The sequence below is a fragment of the Armigeres subalbatus genome, chromosome 2 (assembly GCF_024139115.2).
Source record: "Armigeres subalbatus isolate Guangzhou_Male chromosome 2, GZ_Asu_2, whole genome shotgun sequence".
In the NCBI taxonomy this organism is placed as follows: Eukaryota; Metazoa; Arthropoda; class Insecta; order Diptera; family Culicidae; genus Armigeres; species Armigeres subalbatus.
This window is the reverse complement of record NC_085140.1, coordinates 32006797-32022466: the sequence shown is the minus strand read 5'-3', so window position 1 is coordinate 32022466 and position 15670 is coordinate 32006797. Positions and strand designations below refer to the sequence as shown.

The window sequence follows — 15670 nt, the reverse complement described above, 5'->3', positions numbered from 1 at the left end:
CTTGAGCATTCACCTCGGTTGGTCCACTCACAAGAAATCTCATCACAATGAGACTCTTTATGCTTGACGGCTTCACGGATCTGATGGGGTTGGAACTTGGGTGTAGTAGAAGCTCGGTTGTTTTCTCTACCGACAAATACGTACATGGCCATGACGTCTGGCTCCGGAACTGATTTTTTCACTTCTTCTGGATTTGACACGGGATGCTTCGACACAATTTGACACGGAGCGGGTTGTTCCAATACACTTTACTGTGGAAAAGATTGTTCCGTCAACGGGAGGGGCTGGCATCGAGATTGATCTGTATGCCACCATGTTGCGTGTGTGGTAGCGAAAACTTCTAACCTCAATCTGGTGACCGATTAGTAGTACTTCTTGTTGGACTCAGGGGCTGCCAACAAATCACGAACTCGACCCTTGTCGGAGTCCTCGTCGGAGTCAGTGGAAAGTACTACTGAACTGCCCCTAAGTCCAACAAAAAGTACTACTAATCTGTCATCAGATTGAGGTTACATACAGTCGCTGCAGAATCTAATGTCGCCTCGACTCGATCGCGTTGGGTGAACAGCACTGTAACGCCGTCCATTTTAAACACAAACGCGCGCGACTCACTTCCGGGTTGAAAACATCGTTTTCGGTTGATTTTTTTCGCACTTTCTACTGTCTACTTTTGCTTGTTCACAACGAGCTCTCTCCACCAGTGAAGCCGCAAAAAAGCTATTTTAATTAACTCAGGGTCGAGTTACCGGAACAGGAATTGCAGACTGCTATCGGCGACGATAGCAGCGGGAACGGAAATGGTCTCAATCGACTGATTGACGACCACTCAGCTACAGCTCTCGAAATGACAGCAGCCGTCTCGCTACGACGGGATTGCTGACTGCTGTCGGCGATAGCAGTGGTAACGGATTGTCTCAATCGGCTGATTGACTACAAACTGCTGCGGGTGCAGCTCTCGGAGCGCTGGCACTGGATCCTCTGATCCGGTTCGATTGGACCAATGTTTGGGCACCAACTGGGCTGGGCAGCGATTCCTTCCGAGTGAAGGAAGGCTGCCGGGTAATGGCCTGAACCTTCGATTGAAGGAACGCCGGGACACGACCGGTAGCTCGACGGAAAATGATGGCCTATGAGTCATGTTCGGAATTTGAGTCAAAACGCTACCTAATATTTAAATTTCTAAAATAGATTGAAAGATGAGTGCGCTATTTGTTGAATTAAACTAAAGACACTATGAACAAAAATACGAAATCTGACCCCTGGACAAACAAATATACCGGCAACTTGACCGCCGAACCCGAATGCGCAACACTGTTGATGCTGAACAAACTCTTCATCCCAGTCAACACCAGATCGTATATGATGTCACATAAGATGCTACAGTGGAGGCCATATAGGTACTTCCCCATACAATATGTACGTATATAGCTTCCACTTTAGCATCTTATACCATTTTGTGTTAACTGGGAAATCGGTATATAAAATTTTCAGGATTTAAAATATTCAATTTGTATCGTGTTCACCAACCCAAATTGGGTTGTGAATTCACTACACAAGTAAAATTCATTTTCAATCATTTGTTGAGGTTGATTAGCCCGAAGTCATCAAAAAATAACAAAATAATATTTCTGTTAAATATCACAGTTATGCATAATTGTAACAACCGACTTGAGTCGAGTCAAGAACGAGACATTGAATACGACCTTACTGTTGAGGTCGAAATACGTATCTGTCAAAGGTACAATGAAGTAGTGGAATTAAATGGAATTGTACAAACTCGTCTTTTGACAAGGAATTTTTCTCATTGGTTCGCCAGGAAACCTTGATCAGCTGGCATCAGAAATGGACAAAAGGGGAGTTGGGTAGATGGCTGGATTCAATTCTCCCGAAGGTATCGAAGCATCCATAATTCAAAAAGTTTAACATGGGACGAGACTTCATACGAACCATGTGTCGAGTAATGTGCAAACACTATACTCTAAATGCACATCTTTTCAGAGTGGGGCTCTCGGAAGGCAATCTCTGTGTTTGCGGCGAAGAGCATCGTGGCGTCAAATCTGCGCTAAGAGAACATCTTCGGGTCCGAGGAAAACAATCAAAGCCTATTGAGGAAATTTTGGCGAGTCTTGATCTCGATTACATGTCCTTTGTCCGCCAACTTTTGAAAATTGCTTATGTAAAATTGTATTCATAGTCCGCCCACCCTCTTGTCTATCGTACCTCATCACGAATGTCTTCCACTTGTTGTCGATTTTAATGTCTTTTTCCCTTTCGTATGTCTTTCCCTTTCGTATGTCTTTCTCTTGTTATTGTCTCCCAAAAAAATATTTGTTCGTCGTGATATACGAATGCAAAAATGATAACCTGACCTAGAAACCTCGCGGTTAATAACTGTGGAAGTGCCTAATGAACACTAGGCTGCGAGGCGGCTTTGTCCCAGTGTGGGGATGTAATGCCAATAAGAAGAAGAAGAAGAAGAAGAAGAAGAAGAAGAAGAAGAACGCTTAACGGCAAATGAGCCCACCAATTAAATGATAGTCAAAAAAATGTGACGGGAAAACCGCGCTGTTCGAGTCCCACAGGAAATTATTTCATTGCTTCTAAGGGAAATTCGGTTAAACATCTACAAGAAATACGTTTGTATTTTCATGGGAAAACTGCTCAAATTAGTTTTGAAAATTTATTCTTGTTTACATAAGAGATTCGTTTGCACAGGAGACTCGTACGAATATCTTCGAGATTTTTTTTCAAATCTCCAAAAAAAGTTTCCTCTTTTTATTAAGGAAACTCGTTTTATTTCGCGGGAGCATTGATTGAACTTTAACGGGAAGTAGTGATGAATCTATAATCCTATATAAAATCATATAAAGATCCTATAAAAAAAATACGGAAAATTCACTTGAATCTTCACAAATCATTCATGTAAAATCGCCAAGAGTTCTGTTCGAGTCCCACAGGGAATTAATTCATTGATGTGGTAAGAAGTTGGCGGATCTGTGGAAAACCTTGCCGCCACTTATTAATTAGTTAGTAGTTAGTTCAATGTGGAAACTGCTCAATTATTTATAGACGATTTTAGAAAAAGTACATTTCTGCTTGAATTTGCTTCTCTGTTTATGTTAGCAGCTTGCCAAATCGGTGGCCATTTATCGACACTGGCAACATTGAGAATGGCCCTGTTCATGCTAAAATTTAAACGAAAAGTGATAAATCATTCTTTTTTAAGAACTTACTTCATCTCTCTACAAATCATACACCCATAAAACACTGCCCATTTATGCGATTCTTTTCAGTTCGCTTATTCCAAATAGGTTGATCAAAATTTATTACCCGCTAGAAATCGACCACACATTTCCATGTATGCGTCTGTTCATTAAGATAAGGCCCAAAGAACCGTCGGAGCGAGCGCCTCCAGTTCGAACATTTTTCGGCACTCACTCCGTTTTAAATTCCACACTGCACGGCCTGTTGTACCGAACATAAATTCCCGTTCCAATAAACGAAACAGTACCGACCGAAACCAAATGGCCTTGACATAGGCGGGATGGAAAATTTTATTATTTCCGACAGTTTTTACTATGCAGTACGTTTTCCCGGCCTCCCCCCTCAATATCAGGGCAAAGGAACACAGCTGGGTTCCCGAAATATAAATTGAAATGTTCGTGACTAATGTGTCTGTTGGTCGGTACTAGAAAGCAATTGGTATCGTACCGGAATGGCGATTGGAATATTTATGAATGAATCGTACAAGTGAACCATTGCGGCGCTGCTGCGGCTGGGAGCTCTGTGGCTTGAGAAATAAAGTGAATTGAAATGTAAATTTGTCCCTGGCTGTGATTGAGGATATTGCTGACTAGACTGGTTTGTACGGCAGGAACTGAGGCAAGGTACAAATTACACAGCGCTAAGTAGTAATTCTTATTATTTATGAGGATAACTGTCAAGCCTGAATTGTAATAAAACGAACCAATTAAGTCGTTAGACCAAAGTGGTGACACAACAGATTTTACAACGTAAACATTTACGTACACATTTCTTTACTGAAAAGGTCGGCTATCACGATAAGCTGAAATAATAGTGTGAATAGCAAGCCCCCTCCATGTCGACATAGATTTTCTCAACATGTAGGGAATAGTCACGAAATGTCTCCATCATGACTGTATAGAAAATTACTGATAACGATGGGATTCTTGTGAGCTTTTCCTTTTTTATTTTTTATTACACTTAACTGCCCCTTATTCGTTGTATTTGCAAGTATCAGTAAACTCCCTTGAAACTTTTCAAAAACGGTATAAAATCTTGATAAAAACAAAACCCCGAGTTAAGATACAATGACGGCTTTACTGTTGAGGTTGAAATACGTATCTGCAAAGCTACAATCAAATGGTGGAATTAAATGGGATGGTACTAACAACTCGTCTTATGGAGACGAAAATGATGAATACGTCGATGTTACAACAGCAGGGTAACCTGTACGGATTTTTACGGATAATTTAAACAATGTCATCTCTCTTACTTCATATTCTATTTATTCTCGATGACCATCTGAAAATCGAGTAAGAAAGAGTTTATTGTTAATTGCCATAATACCAAATTGCCAATTAGATTAAAATTTGTTAGTCTGTCAGAAAGCAACATGCATCAATAAAAGTAACACCTTACCTATAACTTGTTTTCAATAAATTTATTTTGTTTCATTCAATTTGAAGTTTTTTTATATGCATTGTGATATTTAAACTGAACAATTCTTTCAATTTGTTATTATATTCTTTTCTTCCCAAACAGGTGGTTTCAAAGGCTACCTTTCCTGTGGTTTCTGTTGACCCATGTAAGATCATCGTCCGTAGCGGCATCGGAGCTGGCTTTATTTGGTGGTCAGGGGATCAGAGGTAAGAACGCATAACCCATCCAATACTCCATAAATCCACATTTTTCATCGGTTAGACACATGTTAATTTTAAGAATAATTCGAAGTTCGAATTACCAAAAAACTTTCCATCGAACCTTATCAAACTCTATCGATATGAGTGATAAGACAGACAACAGTTAAACCCAAAAAATTGACAAGAAACTTACTATATATCGAAATTGATAAGCTATCTCATTAGAAATACAACAAATACTCGTTGAGCAAGCAAATTAAATTAATAACCGAAAAAGCAAAATTAAACAAGCCACACAAGTAATACAAGAACCTATAGTGGTTTATTAAGGTCACTCCTGGCGGAATCCAAGATTAAAAGTGCTCGCGTTTTCGGGGGCACACCACTCGATACGGAAGCAACGCACAACTGTCATTTTTATTATTTCACGCATGCTGCGACGCAGCAATGCTAAATCAACAAAAATGACAGTTGTGCGCCGCCTCTGAATCGAGTGGTGTGCCCTCGAAAACGCGAGCACTTTTAATCTTGGATTCCGTCAGGAGTGACCTTAAAGACGCCATTTGTAACTATTTAGCAAATATCGAATCGCTCATGCCAGACCTACATTTTGTGTACAAATTAGCTCAAAAACACACCGGAACGTAACACTTGCCAAAGAAAACCCACGACGCTTTGCAAATCAAGTAAACCCGAGAACCCCGAAAGCCCCTCCCTACATGATTTGACAACCACATGTCTACCAGAACAAGGAAGGCAATGTGTCAATTTCCCCATCACACCTTGAAATATTCTCCGAGCGGTGATGTGTGCAAATACGCTGGCAGTGTGAAGAGGCCCATTATCATGAAAGCCAGAAAGCTGCAGCAGCAGTCGACGACGGCTATACGATTGCGGAACGGAACCAGAACTGCTGCGATGATGTCGAAGGAAGCTCATCAAATACACAAATCGCAATGAATGCCATCAGAGGGGGCAGACGGATTGGCAGTGGATGCGTTTGGCTGCATGAGAATGGTGAGATAATCGAACAAGAGTCACTTTTGCGAGATGGGTGTGCTTCCAACAATCCTCTTGTTCGCCGGATGTGCATTTGTTCAGCGTCATCGTCGTCGTTCTGTAGTCCTCGTCTGCCATACTCCCGATGTTTGTCGAGAGTAATCAAAGCGCAACTGGAAAGAATGAAGTGAGGTAGTGGATTAGGGTAAGGGTATGCGATAGTCCATTGGCTTAAAAAAGCGAATCAATAGTTGAAGTTACTTCATTCCAACCTTTTATATTGACGTAGGACTTTCGTCTTTCTAACTAAAACATACTGTGAGGTTTGCAATGCAGAGAAAAAAGACAATAAAAACAGTGATCAGCTACATATTCTAATCGCCCAAACAATTCGGAGGTTAGAAGCAATGTACACTAAGGTGGGTCAAAAAATGCTTTTCCGTTTTTTTGATTAGCTGGCTTTTTATTCCGTTCTATTTGATGCCCTGATAATATGGGCAAGTTTCCAGCTAAATCGGTATACGTTTGGATGGCGTTATACTTATTGGAAGTTTATATGGCGGAACATCGAAATATAGTAATTTGAAGCCAGTCGATTGAATAAAATTCTTGCTAGATCCAAGGATTTCCAAGTTGGCGAAATTCGCAAGCCAAATGGCGACTACACTTATTCTGATAAAGAATCGTTAGAGCACTTATTTGGTACGCACTTCCCTGGATGTGTCGATATAACATCTTCTGATGTTCCTGATGTCTTTTCATGTAGCTATGGGTCTTGGACTCAAGCACGTAGAATCTTAACTACTGAATCGATTCAATGGGCACTTAACAGTTTTGCTCCCTACAAATCTCCAGGGAAGGATGGGATTTATCCCGTTCTACATCAAAGAGGTTTTGAGCATATCAAACATGTTTTGAAAAAGCTTTTAGTATGCAGTTTTGTTACTGGGTATATTCCCATATCCTGGCGGGATGTCACTGTAACGTTTATCCCAAAAGGAGGACGTGCTTCGTATGAAGAAGCAAAGAGTTTTAGACCCATCAGTCTGACCTCATTTCTTCTGGAATGCTTAAAACGTATTATCACATGCGTGATGACTGTTCGGCGAACATGTCTGTTCGTGTTAATCAACAATTTGGAAAGTCCACCGTGATTCTTCTACACAAGGTTGTCTATGATATCGAGAAAGCATTCGCTCAAAGGCAGTCGTGCTTGGGTGCTTTCTTAGATATTGAAGGTTCTTTCGACAACGTGTCTTTCGATGCAATATTGGAAGCCGCACGTTGTCATGGGCTACCTAATATAATTACCAAATGAATTCACCAGATGCTTTAAAACCGACATCTCTACTCGACATTACGTCAAGCTGCGATTAGGAAATCAAGTGTCTGCGGATGCTCTCAAGGGGGAGTGTTGAGAGGAGTTTTATAAATTCTGTGAAACTGGCAACACTGTTGAATTCTCATATGTGTATGCTTACATACTGAGACGATGAGATTTGATTAGTGTGATTTAGAGTTGCGATGGAGCCTATAGCTAGTGAATTGGATTGAAACTAGATTGTACATTTTTTCATATTTGTGAATTAAGTTTAATTACTATTAATTGATAATAAATTCCAGCAAGGATGTTATCGATCATTTAGTAATCTGCCTTCGATCATTTAGTAGTTTTTCAATAACTCATTCCAGAGGCTAAATTTCAAAATGTGTTGTATGGTGGAGTTCTAGTGCAAAGGTTTATCTACAACTCTGTCTAACAGTTCGTTGTTTAAATTTCACTAATAACGGAGCTATAGGGCTAGTAGCAGTAACTTAGACTAAATGATTCCATATTTTGTTATCATTTAGTATAAGTATAGCAACTAGCACCGTAACTCCTTTAGCAGTGAAATTCGAACATCGACCTGTTAAGGAGAGTTGTAGAAAAACCTTCGCACTAAAAGTCCACCATACAACACATTTTGAAATTTAGCCTCTGGAATGAGTTATTGACAAACTACTAAATGATCGAACGCAGATTACTAAATGATCGATAACATCCTTGAATTCCAGTTTTGAAGCTGTTTGTAATGAAAGACTGCTGTCAAAAACGGTTTCATTAAACCCAGGAAAACCCCATCGCAACATTCTTCAAAAAATCTATCACTCGAATGGATAGGAGTCGCCATGGATGAACTGAGAAGAAAGCTTGAACTGCTCGAGGAGCAAGACAAGGTATGGCGGGCTCAACAGAACGAAATCGAGAAGAGAATCCAGCTGGATTATGAGCGTAAGCTGAAGAAATTGGACGAAGACTACGAGAGAGCTGTAGAAGAAATTGATTTGAAATTTAACGCACGTAAGAAAGCAATAATATTGAATTACTGCGGGCAAAGCATGTATGAAAAATCCGTGGACGAAGAAGAACAAATGTGCAGCGACAAAACAAAATCACACGCTGGAAACGATGGAGCAGTTTGCTTAGGTGGCGCAGTTTCCCACCAAACTGCTACCCATCAAACGCAAACGTACGTATCGAAAGACAAAAGCATTGAAATTGAACCGATAGATCAAGCGCTGCAAAGCACCAGCTATGAAGCAGCGACAGTCGTGCACCATCCTGATCACCGAACAAACTTGATTGAATACATCGGTTTCAATACCATCGCAGAGGATAGAGGCGGGAAAGAATTAGTTCACACAGGGAGCTAGGAACGATTTTGCGTGCAATCGTTTTGTGGAAATAATAGTTTTGATCCAGGTGGAATAATGCAAAATAGATCAGTTTTGTTACTAGTTTCACGGGTGGGAGTGTTGAGAGGAGTTTTATAAATTCTGTGAAACTGGCAACACTGTTGAATTCTCATATGTGTATGCTTACATACTGAGGCGATGAGATTTGATTAGTGTGATTTAGAGTTGCGATGGAGCCTATAGCTAGTGAATTGGATTGAAACTAGATTGTATATTTTTTCATATTTGTGAATTAAGTTTAATTACTATTAATTGATAATAAATTCCAGTTTTGAAGCTGTTTGTAATGGAAGACTGCTGTCAAAAACGGTTTCATTAAACCCAGGAAAACCCCATCGCAACAGGGAGTATTATCTCCACTTTTGTGGAATCTCGTTGCAGATACGCTATTGTGGTTACTCAATAATGGCGGTTTTCCTACCTATGGATTTGCCGACGACTATCTAACATTGATAGTGGGTTTGTGCATTACTACCTTATTCGACCTGATGCAAAATGCTCATCAGGTAGTTGAAAGTTGGTGTCGCCAATATGGCCTTTCGGTCAATCCGAATATAACATCTATTGTTCTTTTCACGGAAAAACGTAACAGTAATGGTGTTCGTCCATTACATCTTTTTGGTTCTGAAATCAATGAAACTGATCAAGTAAAGTATGTGGGTCTAATTTTGGATTCAAAGCTTTCCTGGACTCATAATATTGAGTTCAGAATCAAAAAGGCGTGTATGGCCTTAGACCAATGCCGATGAACTTTTGGTAAAACTTGGGGTCTTAAACCCAAATATATCAAATGGATTTACATAACAGTTGTACGACCAATTTTGGTTTATGGAAGTCTTGTACGGCGGAAAAAGGGGGAAGTGATGACAATTCAGTCTAAATTAGGCCATCTTCAAAGGATGTGCCTAATGGCAATGACTGGTGCATTCTCTTCGACTCCCACGGCTGCTCTCGAAGTTCACTTCGACGTGGCCCCACTACACATGCATCTCAAACAAGAAGCATTTTCTTCTACTTACCGAATATGGGTACTCGGTTTTATGGAAGAGAATTCTGTAAACCGCAGTTCTACCCACACTTCGTTGTTACCGCTTATGGTTAATTGGGACAATATTTTCCTTGCTCCAAATGATCTCGCACACATTAGTAGTTTTCTTTATAGGACATTTTCAACATAATTCTCCTCGCGGGATGAGTGGACATCTTGCTATTTGGAGAGAAGTATATCGGAGAGCATTGTGTGTTACACCAACGGCTCTCTACTCGAAGGTAGAGAAGGTGGAACAGTCACACTCACTGGGTACACACTGCACTGTCTTTCAAGCGGAAATATTTGCCATCATGCGTGGAGTGCAATCTGCACTGCAGCAACGCATTATGGGAAAAGCAATATACTTCTGTTCAGATAGCCAAGCAGCTATTAAAGCTCTCGCCTAGGCCAACTCAAGGTCGAAGTTAGTAATCGCATGTGGAACTCAAATTGAGGAACTGAATTCAGTAAATACTTTACACCTTATATGGGTACCTGGAAACGAATTGGCAACTGAGTTAGCTCGTAATGGAGCATCACATGACGTTATTGGTCCTGAGCCAGCTATTCCAAGTGTTGGGTGAAGCTTTTGATCAACACTTGGGCTGTCAGCACAAATGGCATTGGAGTAGTTTGGATTCATGTCATCAAACAAAATTGTACATCCGGGAGCCATCTCCGGTAGTAGCAAGCTATTTAGCTAATCTGTCTAAACAGAATTGCAGTGTCTTAGTCAAGGCCTTGACAGGTCACTGCCGACTGAACTATTACATGGCAAATATTGAACGTGTTGAATCATTTGTCTGTGATGGTTGTGGATCCGATTATGGAACTTCTTATCATCTGATATGTAACTGTCCAGTTTATGCGCAATTGCGCTTCCGAATATTTGGTAAACACTTACTTAGTGAAATTGATTTCAGAAAGCTGAACCTACAGAATATTTTGTTGCTCATAACCCGTTGTGGTAAGGAGCTATAAGCTCTTGTACGCTTATGCGTTGTATGCCCTCTTCAAGGGCTCTTTTCCAAACTTTCCCTTTGTTCTCCCATCCTGGTGACGATAGTCCTCTGCGTCAATGGAACTCGCTTACCGATACTAATGTTGTGAAGTATTCCCGAGTGCGTTAACCACCTCGGGGGGATCGGAAATGGTACGATTATGTGCATCGATATGCATGGGGGAGGATCTGCGCTCGCAACTGAGCGCATTTACTTTAGTACCCATAGCTCAGTGGCGGGTTTATACAGTCGAAGAAATCTTCCCATTGTCTTCTCTTGGCGCCTTGAATGACTAACCTGCATTTATAATGTTTCTCTTTGTACAAATGTAACCCGCTCACCTTGCATGGATGACCAACGGGAAGCCTCCTGACTGTTCGTGCAACTTCTTTATCGTTTTTCGTAATTGAACAGATGAACTCCTTGCTGGCTTTGATTGACGCTGCGCTGTCGTACCATGAATTCCATCGCATATCACAGCTTAATTTGGGTGCCTCCATTTTGTTAAGCTTAAACACATGCTTGTAAGGTGTTTTTCGCAACTTTTCGACGCTTGCATGTTGCTCAGATGTATTTTTAACTTGGCCCCTTTTATGGTATCTGATACTGAAAGTTGTACAGTATGAGCTGCACATCGAACACCGGAAATTATTGGAGTTATTTTCTCAAGAAGCATCATTTCTCGATTAGCATCCGAATTGTAACAGCCTTCTTCGTCTTTGGGGGGGATCGGATTAACTGCATCCGCATCTCCATCACTGTCATCATCAGAATCATCAGTCGTCTCGTTGATTTTATAGTTGAGCTTGTTCTTTAATATAAGTTAATTATTATTGAATCATGTTACTTACTCTTCCTACTCATCCGCGTTGTCGTCATCCATGCAATTTAAAATGTCCAACTCCTGTTGCTTAATAAGTCGCTTATTGGATGCAAGCATATTTGAGCCATTATCTGTTGTACAACTGTATATTTGTGAAACATCGATCTGGTAGGATGCCAATGTTTTGAGCACAACTTTTTAGAGATGCTCCGCGGTGTGCCGCTGCTTCAATTCAATCATAGCCAATGTTCGGATTTTGATCAAATTTCTGTCAATGAATTGAATATTCAGCAGAATCTAACTTCAGACAGATTAGTCTTCCGTTCGCTTCTTCCAAAATTTTCTTTTTAATTTTCTCAGACGCAGTTCCGATGATTGGTAGGACCGACCGAGAGTCTATTCGCTGGGTTCCTTCTCAAATTTTCTCGTTCAATCCTTTCTCAATAGAATCAAGAATCCTCCGAAGCGGTGCAGAACTGAGGATTCTTAGAGGCACACCAACGATGGTCACTATTTCAACCAAAGCCTTGGCATAGATTTGTCTGTTCAACTTAACCCCGATTTTTTCCGGTTGATTTCGGCAACATTCACTTCGCCACCTTCAGACTCCATCTGTCCTAGCAATCCATTTTTTCTGGCAATTTCCTTATGCTGCATAACGTAGGTAAGGTCTGATAAAACTATAATTTCGCAAGTACTTCACAACATTTCCGCAAATCTTACACCACGCGATTTTCTTTTCGGCATCTACGTTAAATAAATCAATTTCGAATTTACGCTTCCTGCTATCAGCCATGATAACTTTGTGACAGTCACTCGATTATTCGTACAATGTTTGTTGATATGGAAAGTTTGAGCACGCAAATAATTATTCAAACATAATTGAGGTTGTACAAAATACATGCACGCACAGTAGCACATGATCTCTTTTACAATGATAATCGTTAACGCTATATCTTCTAGGATTATATCGCAAAGGACGTAATGTTAGTTTAATTCGCACAATTATAGAAGTTTTACGGATATTGTTTGATAATTTAATAATCTGTATTAATTCTCGGCATTATCAAATCAACCTTAGCGTGAGATCGTAGCAACTTAACAGTTGTATGCTCTCGCACAGATTGCTCAACTGTCAAAATCACCGAAAATCAGTTAAATTATTTACCGAATAGTTCTGCTGTTGAGATTTCGGTAAAATTTTACCGAATTCGGCGATTTATTTTAAGTGTACACGATGATACTTTTATGCCCAGGGTAGTCGAGACAATTTCCAAATCGAAAATTGCCTAGACCGGCACCGGGAATCGAACCCAGCCACCCTCAGCATGGTCTTGCTTTGTAGCTGCGCATCTTTCCGCATGGCTAAGGAGGGCCCCTGAGAGACATGAACGAAGATAAAAAGGGTCGAGAGTCTCTCCGCACTAACCCAAATATACGAGCTGAGCACAACGAACTGCACCAGCGTGACCCTTTCAAATTAAAGGGTCGTCTCCTAGCAGTGCGTGAGAGTCGCCCTTAAAGAGTTTTGTGCTGCACCATATCCCTGCTCCTTAGTGCGTTAATATTCTGCAGGTAATATTAAACCTCCAAATGAAGCTACGAACAGTTACAACGTCCCGCAAAGGGTACCCATCGTTTGTCAGCTCCAGCAGTACATTGAACGCTTCCTTCTTGTTGGCGAAACGCCCTTGGTGCACGCAAAAAAAGCGTTCGTGAACTCGGTAACAAACAACATCACGGTGTACTTTGAGTCACGGTTTCAGGAACATCATTCACGCTTTCTAAAACGTTCTGGGCAGGGACGGTGATGATGCTGTAGTTGAAGGAACGACTTTTGGTAAACCGTCTAAGACGAATTAAGTACTGTCCATTTAATTCCACCAGTTAATTTTCGTTATCTTTGCAGATACGTATTTCGACCACAACTGTGTGGTCGAAATACGTATCTGCAAAGATAACGAAAATTAACTGGTGGAATTAAATGGACAGTACTTAATTCGTCTTAGACGGTTTAATACATTCCACTAAACGAGCTTAATATATTTTTCTGACTTTTGGTTCTCAGCTTTCGCATCCTTGCGTTAATTGACTGTTCAGCCTGTTGACGATGATCCTTTCTAGCAACTTGCCCGTCGTGTCTATAAGACAGATTGGTCTATACGCCGATGGGTCGCCCGACGGCTTCCCCGGCCTTCGGCAACAACACCAATATCTGCCTTTTCCAACTTTCGGGGAATCTACACTCATCAAGGCATCTCTGCATAGCTAGCCTAAACATGTTCGGGTTCGCTATGATTGCTATTTTGAGAGCGCTGTTCGGAACTACATCAGGCCCTGGAGCTTTATTCGTTACCAGGGATTTGGCCCCCGCGAGTAACTCTTCGTTCGTCACCGGAGCCACCATTTCGGACGTACCCATATTACCTTGCGGTGCAGGAGGCCAAGGACTTGTGGCTTGGGACGGGGCGTCCAACCTATCCGGGAACCGTTTGGGGGTGAAGAGCTCCCTTTGGTCTTGGCCATCACTATCCTGTAGGCGTCACCCCACGGATTCGCGTTGGCTCCTCCGCACTCTCTCTTACTGCTCTTGATGATCTTGTTAAAGGCCAGTTTCTCAGCTCGAAACACTTCCGCTCTTTCGTCCTCTGTGCGAGCACGTTGCATCCTTCATCTAGCCTTGAGGTAGGTTGATCGAAGGGCCGCAATCTCGGTACGCTGGACGTCTGCCATTTCTCGGCAGGGCTTTCCTCTGCATGGGGGCGTCGCACGCCCGTGACTAACCCTAGCAGCACAATTCAGACCAATTTGGATACAGTAACTCATATATGACGGAATTTGATCGAATATGAATAACATTAACTTCTTTACAATATGTGTGCTACTCGGGAACGCATCCCCGCTTAGACCTTCAATGTTGGCCGCGAAGAAATTTCGCTGTCGAAGTGATTGGTCCTCCACCCACGGACCTGATAAGGATCCCGGACCTCGGATGTTGCACGCCATAGTTGATCTTAAAGCGAATTGCTAGATGATCACTATGAGTGTTATCCTCATCCACCGTCTAGTCCAAGTCTGGAGCCAGACCAGAACTGACAAACATTAGTCAATCCATGACTAGATCCCGTTTCTTATGAACGTGCTATCGACGAGCTTATCGGCCGCCCGCATCGATTTTAGGATTTCAGCGTACTTTTCCTTATCAGTTTTCACCAACAAAGCGTCGCCTTTGTCCTTAGCTTTCTTTGCGGGTCGAGATGCGTTCGAATTCAGCTTTGCTCTACTGACCAGCTGCCAGCGATTTACGGTCCCTTGTACCGAAGGCAACGGCCGGCTGGTACCCTCTTGCGACCCGGCGACTTGCGTCGCAGTTTCGGATTAGCCACAGTATTTTCTTCATTGGCCGTCAGGGCGATATCAATCGCCTCTTGGACCATAGTCGCTCCGCTAAGAAAGGAGAAGGTATCGGTTTGGGCATCTTTGCCGGCTTTCTCTCTTCCCATCACCCGCCTGATAAACGCATTCTGTTCTTGTCTTGCGACTCGAACAGCCTGGCGCAGCATTAGAAGGATCTGTTTCAGTTCCTTACTACTTTTCTGCCTTGCGCTCGCGAACTCGATTAAATGCTAATAGGGCTTTACCCAATAGACCTCTTCATGTTTTCAAAAAGTTTCAAAAATTCAACCGGTCAGCACAGAATCACAATTCTTATGCTAAAATAAGCCATCTGTCAAATTTTCAGCTAATTCGGATAAAATTTAGAGGTGGCTCAAGTCGATTTAGGGTTTTTGGGCCATTATAAAATTTAGAAAAAAAAATCTAACGTGAAATATAAATGTTTAAAATCATCGCAACAACCTCTAAACGGAAGCTTTTGGTGTGCTCTACAAGTCTTGTGAACATTGCGATTCGTTTCGTTTACGTTTTGAACATGTAAAAGTGATTTTCAACCTTTTAAGTGCATAGAAACACTAGTTCCCCTAAAAGTCGTTGTTCTACAAACTTCTTGAGTGTATTACAAATCATTGCTCATTTATAATCCTATTATTCCTCTTTTCACCCTGGATATTTAGGTTATATGATTGCCGACTTGCGATTTACCAATTCTTAAAATCAGAAGCTGAACATTTGTCATAAATTTACACGTCAGGATTTCTTCAAACAAGTTATTCGAACAAAGACGCATTGGTTTTCGATG

The 15670-nt window shown here is 41.4% G+C and overlaps 2 protein-coding genes across 14 annotated transcripts in view; both read left to right on the top strand.

Annotated features, from left to right (window-relative positions):
* Positions 1 to 15670, top strand: part of LOC134218429 (collagen alpha-1(XVIII) chain) — an 865092-nt gene that overhangs the window by 314062 nt on the left and 535360 nt on the right. For all 13 annotated transcript variants that reach the window (XM_062697407.1, XM_062697401.1, XM_062697402.1 and 10 more), the window contains exon 4: positions 4786 to 4889. In XM_062697407.1, the coding sequence (XP_062553391.1) occupies positions 4786 to 4889 (104 nt within the window). The remainder of the gene's footprint in view (positions 1 to 4785; positions 4890 to 15670) is intronic.
* Positions 7328 to 8582, top strand: LOC134214204 (uncharacterized). Its single transcript, XM_062693616.1, has 2 exons — positions 7328 to 7445; positions 7938 to 8582. Exon 2 carries the CDS (start codon positions 8052 to 8054, stop codon positions 8574 to 8576), a length of 525 nt encoding a protein of 174 aa, XP_062549600.1. The 5' UTR covers positions 7328 to 7445; positions 7938 to 8051; the 3' UTR covers positions 8577 to 8582.